The sequence below is a fragment of the Plectropomus leopardus genome, chromosome 12 (assembly GCF_026936395.1).
Source record: "Plectropomus leopardus strain MGB_pleo_1.0 chromosome 12, ASM2693639v1, whole genome shotgun sequence".
NCBI lineage: Eukaryota > Metazoa > Chordata > Actinopteri > Perciformes > Serranidae > Plectropomus > Plectropomus leopardus.
The window spans coordinates 17,868,858-17,879,982 of NC_142187.1; the positions used below are offsets into that span (position 1 = coordinate 17,868,858).

The following is an 11,125-nucleotide window of genomic DNA, read 5'->3' on the forward strand; positions in this document are numbered from 1 at the left end:
AAAGAAAGACAAAACAACCACAAGGACTGGTTGACTGAGATGTTAAAATGTCTCGTGTATTTGCTGCGTGCTTGACACATGACTTCTGAGTGTGATTGATTTTAGCCTTTTTCTTTGCCCGTGTATCTGTCATTCCTGCTCATCATCTATAATAATTTCCTCTTAGAAAATTAAATATCTAGAGCCTGTAATTGTTTTAAATCAGCGATCCATACTGGCCATACGTATAGAGATGACAAGTGGATTTCATCAGTTTGACTCTCTGTGAAATAACTCCCAGTACTTGAAGTGGAATAGTTGGGCACTTACGATTACGACCCTTGTAACTGTCAGATACTGCTTGTTTTCTTTAAAGCTGCTCTGAAATAGAAAGCGCTGTCTGGGCTTGAGTGGAAGTGCTGTTTCTTTCTGTTGTGTAGAGCCTGAAAGTAAAGTAGTCAAGTTATGAAGCAAGTTCAAGAAAACAATAATTGATGTTCACAGCAGAGGACTTTCTTTTGATAACACAGCGAACAGCAGAGTGGCAGGAATCTGAACAAGAGACCTGGCTCTTTTTTTTTTTTCCTGGACAAATACTTGAACTCACAGTTTTGGTTGTTTTCAGATCACAGATGGAAGATTCTGCTTCCCTTAGTGACCTGCTGGCTTTATTAACAGCATCAAAGACCCCCACCCTAAATAACTGCATGCTTTTGATTGGAGAAGTAATTACAACAGGAGTGGTACACAGTGGAGGGACTGCGGTGAAGTGTGTGTGTGTGTGTGTGTGTGTGTGTGTGTGTGTGTGTGTGTGTGTGTGTGTGTGTGTGTGTGTGTGTGTGTGTGTGTGTGTGTGTGTGTGTGCGTGCATGTGCGTGTGTGAGTGTGTACGTGTGTGTGTGTGGTATTTGCATGTCAGCTGAAGAAGGCTATCGATGTTCAGACTTTAAAGGTTGTAAAAGGGCAAAAATGTGCAGCAGCTTTTGTGCGGTTGGCTGTCATGACCGCAGTCGTGATTAACTTTGCTGAGATGTCGCTGAACTCTTTTGTCCTCTCGTTTTATTTAATGTCACGTTACACACGTGTTATCACAAAACAGTTCACATCAGCACAGCAAGCAGACACCCAGAGACATGACAGCGGACGACAGTTTCATACTAGATTCTACATGCTAGATTCTGAAATATTAAACATCACTACTGATGAAAACGTAACAATCTTACAGGTGTTGTGATTTCCTGTGTGGGTGCTTGAGGTGCAAAGTACAAAAATCACTTTACAGGTCGAACTAATCAAACATTACACCGTGTTTTGATTGATGTGCGAGAAAAGAAATCGGGCCACAGTGTAACTCAGAGCCGGCTCGTTCTAGAGTTTGATTATTTTCAGGACTGAACTTTTCACCAGGGAAATTACTTCCATAGAGGCATATTTCACAAAAAGCGCATAATAAAAAAACTAAAAACATAGCTGTTCAGGTTTGTCTGCAAAGTGAGCATACTGAAAAGTGTGTGTGTCCAGTGTGACGGAGAGATGATAGTGTCACACAGGAACGCAGTTTTAAAAAATGGCACCTAAGAAAATATGGCACACAGAGTTGGCTCAGAAAGGAATATCCCCTTTAGTATTCAAGGAAAAAAATGGGCATTTTGGGAAATACATTTATGCACTTTCTTGAGTTGGGAAGATCAGTACTACTGTTTGTACGCTAATGTTTGTGTTTTCTTCATTTTTAACTGCGTACTTATTTTGTGTATGCACATTGAGAGCAAAATAAGACCAGAGTAAAACTCCTTGTGTGTGAACTTGTACTCGTCTAATACACTCTCATTCTAACTATGAAGCTTGAGCCAGCAGCAGGTTAGCTTAGCTTAGAAAAAAACTGTAACCCGTAGACTGCAGAGGTGAGACCAAGTCATTGTTTTGGCAAGTCATTATTAAGTCGCAATTCCCCATTTCAAGTCCTTGGTAAAGGCCAAGTGGCAACCTCTGGGGCTGAACAATATAACCATTGCAGTGGTGCCAATATCGGCATTTTATCGATGGCCACTAGAGGCTGGTTCCAAAAGAGAGTGAAGACCATGTTAAAATGCCAAACTTTACAGCAGAAATAAACTGGTACAAAAACAGTGTTGGCCTCTATAGCTAATTTCAATGTTCGTGACAACTGAATAGGGGTGATTTTTTTAAAAAAAATCACTTGTTTACATTTTATTTAGGCCCAAAGTTACACATATTTCAGGGTGGGGCTTCTTGAGTGTCACTCAATGACCCAAAACTTAGCAAGAAATTAGTAAAAAAGTACAAGAAAATAACTAGTAAATCAAACACACCACCAACAAAAGAAAATTAAAAAACAAACAAACAAACAAGTAAAGACCGTGGAAATGTGCTTGAAAAAATGTAGCAATTCTGTAACATAATTTTAAACATGAAATATAGTTTTCCCCTACATTTTTTCCTTGACATTTTTAAGCTTTTTAAAATAATTTTATAAACTCTCTAATTTCTTAAGATTTGTGTAAAGATTCTTCCCAAGTTGCTCATTGCCTTTTCCCCATGTTTTTGAAAGAAATTTTACCACTTTGGTCAAGGTTTAACAGTTTAAATACTCGTGAAAGGTGTCTGAATACAGCACAAGAAAAGTGATGTCACTCCAGGTTTCAGAAGATTTAACAAACAAGGAACAGTGTATTAATAAGTTAGTTTATGAGGTGCTGGTAAGCTGATTTAATTGCCTTTTGGACTAACGATTGACTCAACTCACGATTCGATACGATTCACAATACAATTTTCTCAAGATTTTTTTTTAAATACAAAATGAGATTACAGAAAAATTATGAATGAAAAATATTCTATGAATTATTTCAAACAAAAAGTATACAAAATACTGCATTTTCTCTTCTTTTCTGTATCAAATCAAAGACTCCCTTTTTATTTCTGAGGTGGGGTTTGGCTCTTGTACTCGTTTGGGCGAGCGTGTTGCAAATGTGCTTGTCAGTGTAGTTTGGCCATGTAGTTGTCGTTAAGGAGTAATGTGCGTAGGCGGGGCTGACCGGAGCTGCCAGCTCACATGTTGCATCATGTTAGTTGTCCAATTTGTGTAGTTCAACACCCTCTTCCAATATTTGTAGATTGTTTTTGTCTTTTCTCTTCTTGCCTTTATTAGTTTCTAACTTGAGGAAGCTCAGATGCCGCCACACTTTGATTTTACACTGGAGGGTGTATCTTCTGTTTCAAAATGGCCTGTTGCGGAGCCTTTGCTTCGTCTTATTTTGTCTAGTCTCGGACATGATGTACGATATTGAACACATGGTGACATAGCACGACGAGCAAGTTTAGTCAAAGTAGATTCCGCCCCCTGCTGTTCAAAAACAATATCGCAGTTCAATTTTCATCTCACCGATTTGAATCTAACATATTTTTTATCGATTTTTAACTGCCTTGCGATGCATCGTCACATCATTACATCCCTTTGCTTGCTTCCACCCCCCTGTTTTCAGTCATAGTGCTAAGCTAAGCTAAACTGCTGCTGGCTGTAGCTTCATATTTAGCCCACAAACATCTGAGTGGTGTCAATTTTCTTATCCAACTCTCAGCGGGAAAGTGAATCCATGCATTTTCCAAAATGTCAAACTTCTCCTTTTACAGTTCATATATTATATATTGATGTCTTTGTGAATCATAACCAGGCTGGGTGGTGCTTCCTCCACCCTCCTCCCTCTCAGAGCCAGAGTGAGAACATTTCGGGCAGAGTGTGACACTCTCAGCAGGAGCTCCTTCAGTCCAGCTCTGTACTCTTTTCGGATCAGACAGTAGAGCACTGGATTCAGACAGCTGTTTGCATGAGCTAAGCACACAGTCAGGGGGAAGGCGTAGGCCTGGGCGTTGTAGAAAGCTTTGCTGAAGGGCACCAAGTCAAATTTGATCAACACGCCCCACAGTGTGACCGCCTGGTTGGGCAGCCAGCAGATGAAAAAGGACAGGACTACGATGGTGACGGAGCGGGTGACTTTGGAGCGGCGGCGGTGGCGTCCCCTCTCACACTCTGACCTCTCCGTGACACTCCCACTGATCACGCTTCCTACAATGCGCCGGCTCAGGATGAACCTCAGGAGGCGGAGGTAACACACAGAGATGACAATCAAGGGAACTACAAACCCCAGGAGGACTTTCTGTGTTTGATAGAGTCCAAGCAGGACTTGAGGATCCCAGTGGCCTGAATCTGAGTCAGAGAAGCGCACTAAGCACAGCTCGTCGTCCGTGGACACCTGTAAACACAATAACATAATGGTAGGACACCCCCAATGGGAAGCATGTCAGCCAGTGATACTCAACTTACGACCAGCGGGCCAAATCTGGCCACTGACAGGGTGCCAACCATTTTCTAATTTACAATAAAAATAAAGTGATTCACACTGGAAAATGTTTTTGTATTTTTAGTATACATTAAGTGTCAGAGTGCATAAAACAGCATCAAAACTGGAGGTTGTCCAAAAAAAAAAGTTCCTCGAGAATCCTCTGTACCCCGTGACAGAGGTCCTAGCTATGCCCCTTATGTCCTAGAAATTTCCTAAAATCTGAGTAACGTCCTATAACACTAGAAACATCCTAAGATCTAAAAATGTTTTCAAAATCCGAGAAACATTTTAAAATCCTAGACATGTCTTAAAATCCTATAAATGTCCTGAAATCCTAGAAATGTCCTAAATTACTAGAAACATGTATGAGGCTACTGCGACTGGCCCCTGGCCCCCTGTCATTTTTGCAGAAGTGGCCCCTAAGGAAAGCAAGTTGAGTATTCCTGCTGTAAGAAAGCAAATCAGGGATCACTTTGAATTCAACCAACCTGGACTGTGGTGGAATAGAAAGCATGAGGCAGCGTAGCCACCAGTGACACCATCCAAATGGTTAAACTGGCCCATTTAGCACGAGTGGTGGCGATTCGGGGGCTGCCCATCTTCAGAGAGGTAACCAGTGAGTGGTAGCGGGTCACGCTCATGGCGGTGAGGAAGAAGACGCTGGCGTACATGTTCAAGGTGGTGACCGAGCTCACGATCTTGCACATGATCCGGCCAAAGGGCCAGCGGAAATCCAGCACCGTGTCCACGGCCCAGAATGGCAAGGTGAGGACAAACTGGAGGTCTGTCAGCGCCAAGCTCATAACGAAGCAGTCGATTGAAGAGTGGTGGTGGCCCCGTCGGCGGGAGTGAAGCAGGAAGAGGGCCAGGAAGTTACCCACAAGTCCCAGAACACACACCACCAGGTAGACCAGGGCGATGACAACTCGGACCTGTCAAACACATTCAGCGATTTTTATTTTTTCACAATATGATCATAAAAGTGCAAATAACGCTGTAAAATCTGAAGAAGTTGAGGCTACTAAAAAAAACTAGGTAACTAATTGACTTTATAAAGGTAAGTATGTAAAACTATAAATCTTAAGTTATGTTTAGTTTATATCTAAATGTTAAGTTTACTTAAAATTTAGCCGTATTTTTAAAATTTTGTGTAAAGTTGTTGAAACTTAAAAATAATGTAAAATTACTTGATTCTTTCTAAGTGTTAGCAACTTCAGGAAATCAAGTTAGACTGACCTACTCTGGGACCTGTTTCAGAAAGAGGTTTAAACAAACTCAGAGTGTAACCCTGAGCTCTGAGTTAATTTACCCTGAGATGGAAAACTCTGAGGTTTCGGTTTCAGAACAGCTGATCAGAGTTCAATCAGCTCTGAGTATGTTCGCTCAGTGTGTGCGCTGAATTAAAACGCCATTATCAATGGAGCGCCAACACTGCATTTCACCATGGCGACAGGTCAATAAAAGGCACAGACTCCATTTTAATCCAGTGGCTGTAAATATATATTAATCCCACCAGAGCTTGGCAGGATTATAAGAAATTCATCATGTACTTGTAGATTGTGCAACATTTATCTTAAAAAAAAAAAAGAGCCTGAATCAGAGCAGAGAAAAGTGTCAATAATTTTTGCAGCTGCTCCACCATCCTGCTCCCTCAGCAATATCAACATAATGTCAAATATTAAAGAAATTCTGGAGTGTACAATCACATCCTGGGTAATGGTGATTAGGAGCTGGAGTCTGCGCAGTAGTGATATTCGCGATGGGGGAGTTCCCGCCAAAACAACCAAACACGAGCAGCTCCATTTAATGTGAACGCATGGATTGGCACATACAGCTGTCAATCACAGCAGAAAATTCCCATTTGCAGAATTGAATAACTAATTAATATGAGTAACTAAATAACTAACCAAACCTATTATACAAAACAATCACTTGAACAAACATCAGGGTGATGAGAACTGCCTTCAGTGACAGAAACCATCTTTGTTTGGCATGTACTTTGTGTTTTTCGTTTGCCACATGTCCCATTCACAAACATGGAGGGGCAGGCCTTAGATAAAGTTAGGAGATCTGCAAGTTATGTTTTGTCAACATATTTGAAAATCTACAAATATGATCTACTAGTTTGCAGCCAGAAACAGATAGCACAGTTAACTTGGTTTGTTGGTTTGATTAAGTTAATGTTACTAGTCCTCTCTAAGTTGCAACAACTTCACAAAATTCAGTAAATGTGAACTAAAGTTTAAGTTAACGATTAGGTTTAAAGCAAACACAACTTAAGACTACCAGTTTTCGTACTTTTTTCAAGGCAGTTGGTTTCCTAGATTTTTAAAAAAAGTAAAATCAAATTGTCAAACTCACAGTGAAGAAAATAAAAAATATAGCTTGCGTCCTCTGTTTCTTTCAGCATATTGTCATTCATGTAAAACTGCACTGTAAAATCTTGACAAGTTGATCTAATTTAAGATCATCTTAGAAACTGATTACCTTGAAAAAATAAAGTAAATATAACTTAACTTACTACTAAGTATGACAATCGATAATTTCTGTTTACCTAATATTTAAATAAGTTTACTTGAAATTTAGCTGTATTTACTTAATTTTGTTAAGTTGTTGCAACTTAAAAACAACAAATGAAATTACTTTATTCTTTCTAAGTGTTACCAACTTAAGTAAACCAAATTAGTCTGAGTTCTGTTTGTTAACATGTTAAAGAAAATACAAATGTGATTGACTAGTTTGCAGCCAGCAGAATATAGATAGAAAGCACAATAAACGTGGTTGCTAAAACTTAGAAAGATTTAATTAAGCTTGTTAACTTATTAAGTTGCAACAACTTCACTGAGTTAAGTAATTACAACTAAATCTTAAGTAAACTTAACAATTAGATATAGCCAAAAATAAACATAAAATTAACATTAATTGTTATATTTACTAACATTTTTCAAGGCACTCGGTTTCCTTTTTTTTTTTTTTTAAGTAAAATCAACATTTTACAGTGTGTTTACAAAATATTCATTTTATCCATCTGGATTTGTGAGAAATAATAAATAATAATTTAACTCAACCTACTGCCAGGTTTGCGCTGTCTGTGTGCAGGTCCAGAGAGGACTCCTCCTTGGAGAGGATGTGCAGCCAGCAGTTCAGTGAAAGGTTCAGGGCTGCCAGACTGGAGACTGATCCTGTGGGGCTGATAAGTTTGGAGATTTCGCGTTCATCCTCCTCTCCTCCGCAGACACTCAGAGCGCTCAGGGCTCCGGCGGCGCTGCTGTTGCTTTGCATGACTCTGGAGAAGAAAGGGCTTTTTCTTTTCGCTGTTTTTGGATAATAAGTCACGGCAGGATTCCCCCCTCTTCTTTTTCGGCTAACTTCCAGAGAGTGGGTGCACAGGTGTTGATGCAAAAATCCCCATCGTCCTCGACCTGTATTTAATCTTGTTCAAAACCTCGCAGTTGCATGATTTATCCGAGGGATTTCTAAACTCGCTCGCTTAATGTATACAATTAAGTGTAAAAGCTGATTAATCCGTGTCAGCCCACTTAGGAGCGTTGAGGCTGAAGTCTGCTGAGATGCAGTCTCATCTTGTCTCACTGATGCTGACAGCAGCCTGAGGCTTTTATACTGACTGAGGCTGTTTCTCCGCCGCTCGATGGCGCACTGTGTGAGGCGCACATGTAGGCTTCAGTATGGTAACAGGGTAACCTACTTTTCTTTTTAATCCTGAAGGAGATGATGTAAAGTATATAAGAAGTAAAGTTGACACAAGTATCTAATAATGAATGTAAAATAAAATAAAGTAAAATAAAATAAAATCAATGGAATAACAGAAAATACATTTAAAAAAATAAATCAGCACTAAAATCTGACAAGTTGATCTTACTTAAAATAATCTTGGAAAAGGGAAGTCAATTTAACAATAAATCTTAATTTATGTTTACTTTTTATCAAAGTTTGACATTTACTTAAAATGTTGCTGTATTTAGCCCATTTGATTTTCTGATGTTTCAACTTGAAAATGACAGTTGAAACTACTTTGTTCTTTCTAAACGTTAGCAACTTCAGTAGACCACGTTAGTTTGACTTAACTTGATCATAACAAAAAGGATTTTGGTAATGATGACATTAGGAAAATTGCAAGTTCTGTTGTCTTAACATGTTTAAGAAAATACAAATATGATTGGTTTGACCGAATACAGATCACAGTAAACTTGGTTTACAGAAGTTGCTAAAAATTTGAAAGATTGGTTAAATTAAAATTGTCATTTTTATGTTGCAACAAATTAACAAAATTAAGTAGGCCTAAATATACAAAAATTTAAAGTAAATTCACCAATTAGATATTAGGTGAACATATTTAGATTATTAGTATTTACTCACATCTTACAGGGCAATCGCCTGCATCACCCTCTTCATTCAGAATTTCCTCAAAGGGTTAACTTGTCTGCCAACATAGACAAAAATAAAATGACACACACAGTAGACTATGTGAACAAAGACACAGACACAATCTACACACTAGATCACACCAGGAAGAGGCATTAAATAGAAAAACTGTACTGCAACAATAAGATGTCCAGTAAAAACCAGTGCAGTCAATGGGTTAAAATGCAAAAGCACCAATGTACCACAGTGTAAACAGTAAGCAGGCAATAACAACAGTAATTCCTGCGTACACTGAATAAAAAAATACAATGAAATAGATGGTTGAGAAAGGAGAGTACATCAATATTGCTCATAAAAACATGAAAGTAGAGGATGACTTTTGAGAAAATTCAGGACATTGCCATCAAAATTTGATGCAGTTAATGCAAAAAGAAAATATGCAGAAGAGTGTTAGTTTGATGAAGGATCTAAATTTAAAGGATCTGCAGGAACTGTGACCCTTTATCGTTGAGTTGCAGAAGGTGTCGATCGAAAATGGTGTCCCCAAATGTCAAACAGGTGATTACGGCTCTGCAGTAAATACTCGGCAGGAATGAAGCTTCACAGATTTAGACTTGGATGATGGCAGTTATCTGCTCTGTTTACAGTAAGAGATACAATCACATGGGTTGGTAAACTCTTGTGTTGTATGATGGGAAAAATAATTTAGGAGTTTGACCAGTCTGTTTTCTGAATTGTCTTTGTTTTTAGCTGAATGGATTTTTTAATAATAGCTCAGAAAAACATGCATTCCAAGCTGTTTTTCTGCTTTGTTTAATTAGTAAGCATTTGCATAGTTTAAGTTTGCTATTGATTGTTTGTCATTGTTTCCTCTTTTTCACGGAGCCAGCTAATCCTCCTCTCAGATGTTATGTCCAAATATCACCTTTAATATTCCTGCATGTGATGTAAAGGTAAATAGCAGGATGGTATTTTCAGAAAAGGTTTCCTCGGTGGCCTACAAGGGATTGTTAACGCGCATCTGAAATGACGCACATCAGAAGAATGATAAATTAGATTTCAAACAACTGTCAGTCCATGCGAAGAAGCGGGCAAGAAAGAGATGTGTGTGTGTGTGTGTGTGTGTGTGTGTGTGTGTGTGTGTGTGTGTGTGTGTGTGTGTGTGTGTGTGTGTGTGTGTGTGTGTGTGTGTGTGTGTGTGTTTGATTTGCATTTCTCGTAGGTCACTCTCAGTGTATTCACACAATGCAATGCTTTGGTCTGCTGTGTGTGCAACAGAAAAGGAGGATAAAAAAGAAAAAAATTTAGAGTCATTTTCTGAAGCAGCCCTAACAGTTCAGACTGATGTGCTTTGACAGTCTGTAACTTATTAGCATAAATATTTCAGCTGCGTTAAGGGTTTGCAGAACTTGAATTGATGCCACAAATGATCCTCTGTCCTCTGCTGTATCGGGTCTGATTTAAAGTCCAGACAAGACAAGTGGAGGTAATTTATTCTCATCCCCATTTCTTTGTCTGGTTCCATAAGCAAAAAACAACACTAATTTGTTGACAGTTTCCTTTTAAAGCCTTATTAAAACTGAGATGGATGGAAGTGCAGATAAAGTTGGAGTCTGACCCTGAGGCGCTCTGTGAAGCTGCTCATTTTCATTCTGCTGAAGCTTAAGAAGACTAAATTTAATTTTCACAGGTTTGTTTTTGTTTTTCACCTAAAGTGCAATGACATAGGCAGAAGTCTCATATTGAGTGCCTCTTTTTTCTCCTCATTTTGTATATACAGTCAAGGTGAGGGTAGAGCATGTGAGTGAATCACCATTTGTATTTTTTATGTGTGAAAGTAAAAATAGAGAGATTTTCAATTTTTTTCATGTATGGATTATGAGGCATTTGGTCCCTAGGCACAGATGTGCAAAAGGCCCTACCATCCCTTCTACATGCCAACTTTGCCACTTTTTGTTGGTATTGTTTTGTTTGCTATCTTTGAGGGTCATTTAGTGTCATTTTGAGGCATATTTGTGTATTTTTTGGTCGAGTAGTGTCTCTTTTAGAGATCATTTTGTGTCTCTTAGAAGCATATTTGCAACTTTTATGGTAGTTTAGTGTCTCTTTGAAGTCATTATGTGTCTCTACAGTTCATTTTGTGTCTCTTTGAGTCACAAAACTCTAGTTTTTCTGCATGCGTTCGTTGTGGTTTTGTGTATCTATGAGGCATATTTGTGTCTTTTTTGACTGTCTCTTTGAAGTCACTCTGTGTTTTTAAAGGTATTTTGTGTCTCTTTGAGGCATATTTGTGTCTTTTATGGTCATTTTGTGTCTAAATTTAGTAATTCTGTGTCCCTATAAAGGTTGTTTTGTGTGACTTTGTTGTCATTTTGTGTCTCTATTAAGTTCATTTTGTGTCT

General features: G+C 38.7%; 2 protein-coding genes across 2 annotated transcripts in view; one reads left to right on the forward strand and one right to left on the reverse strand.

The window, feature by feature from the left end:
* Nucleotides 1-11,125, forward strand: part of sirt6 (sirtuin 6) — a 45,030-nt gene that overhangs the window by 23,082 nt on the left and 10,823 nt on the right. The gene's annotated exons all lie outside the window — the stretch shown is intronic.
* LOC121951585 (relaxin-3 receptor 1-like) lies at nt 222-10,621 on the reverse strand. The gene is made up of 3 exons (XM_042497967.2): nt 7,413-10,621; nt 4,829-5,272; nt 222-4,250 (listed from the first exon to the last, which is right to left on the reverse strand). The coding sequence occupies exons 1-3, from the start codon at nt 7,620-7,622 to the stop codon at nt 3,639-3,641; spliced, it is 1,266 nt and encodes a 421-aa protein (XP_042353901.1). The 5' UTR covers nt 7,623-10,621; the 3' UTR covers nt 222-3,638.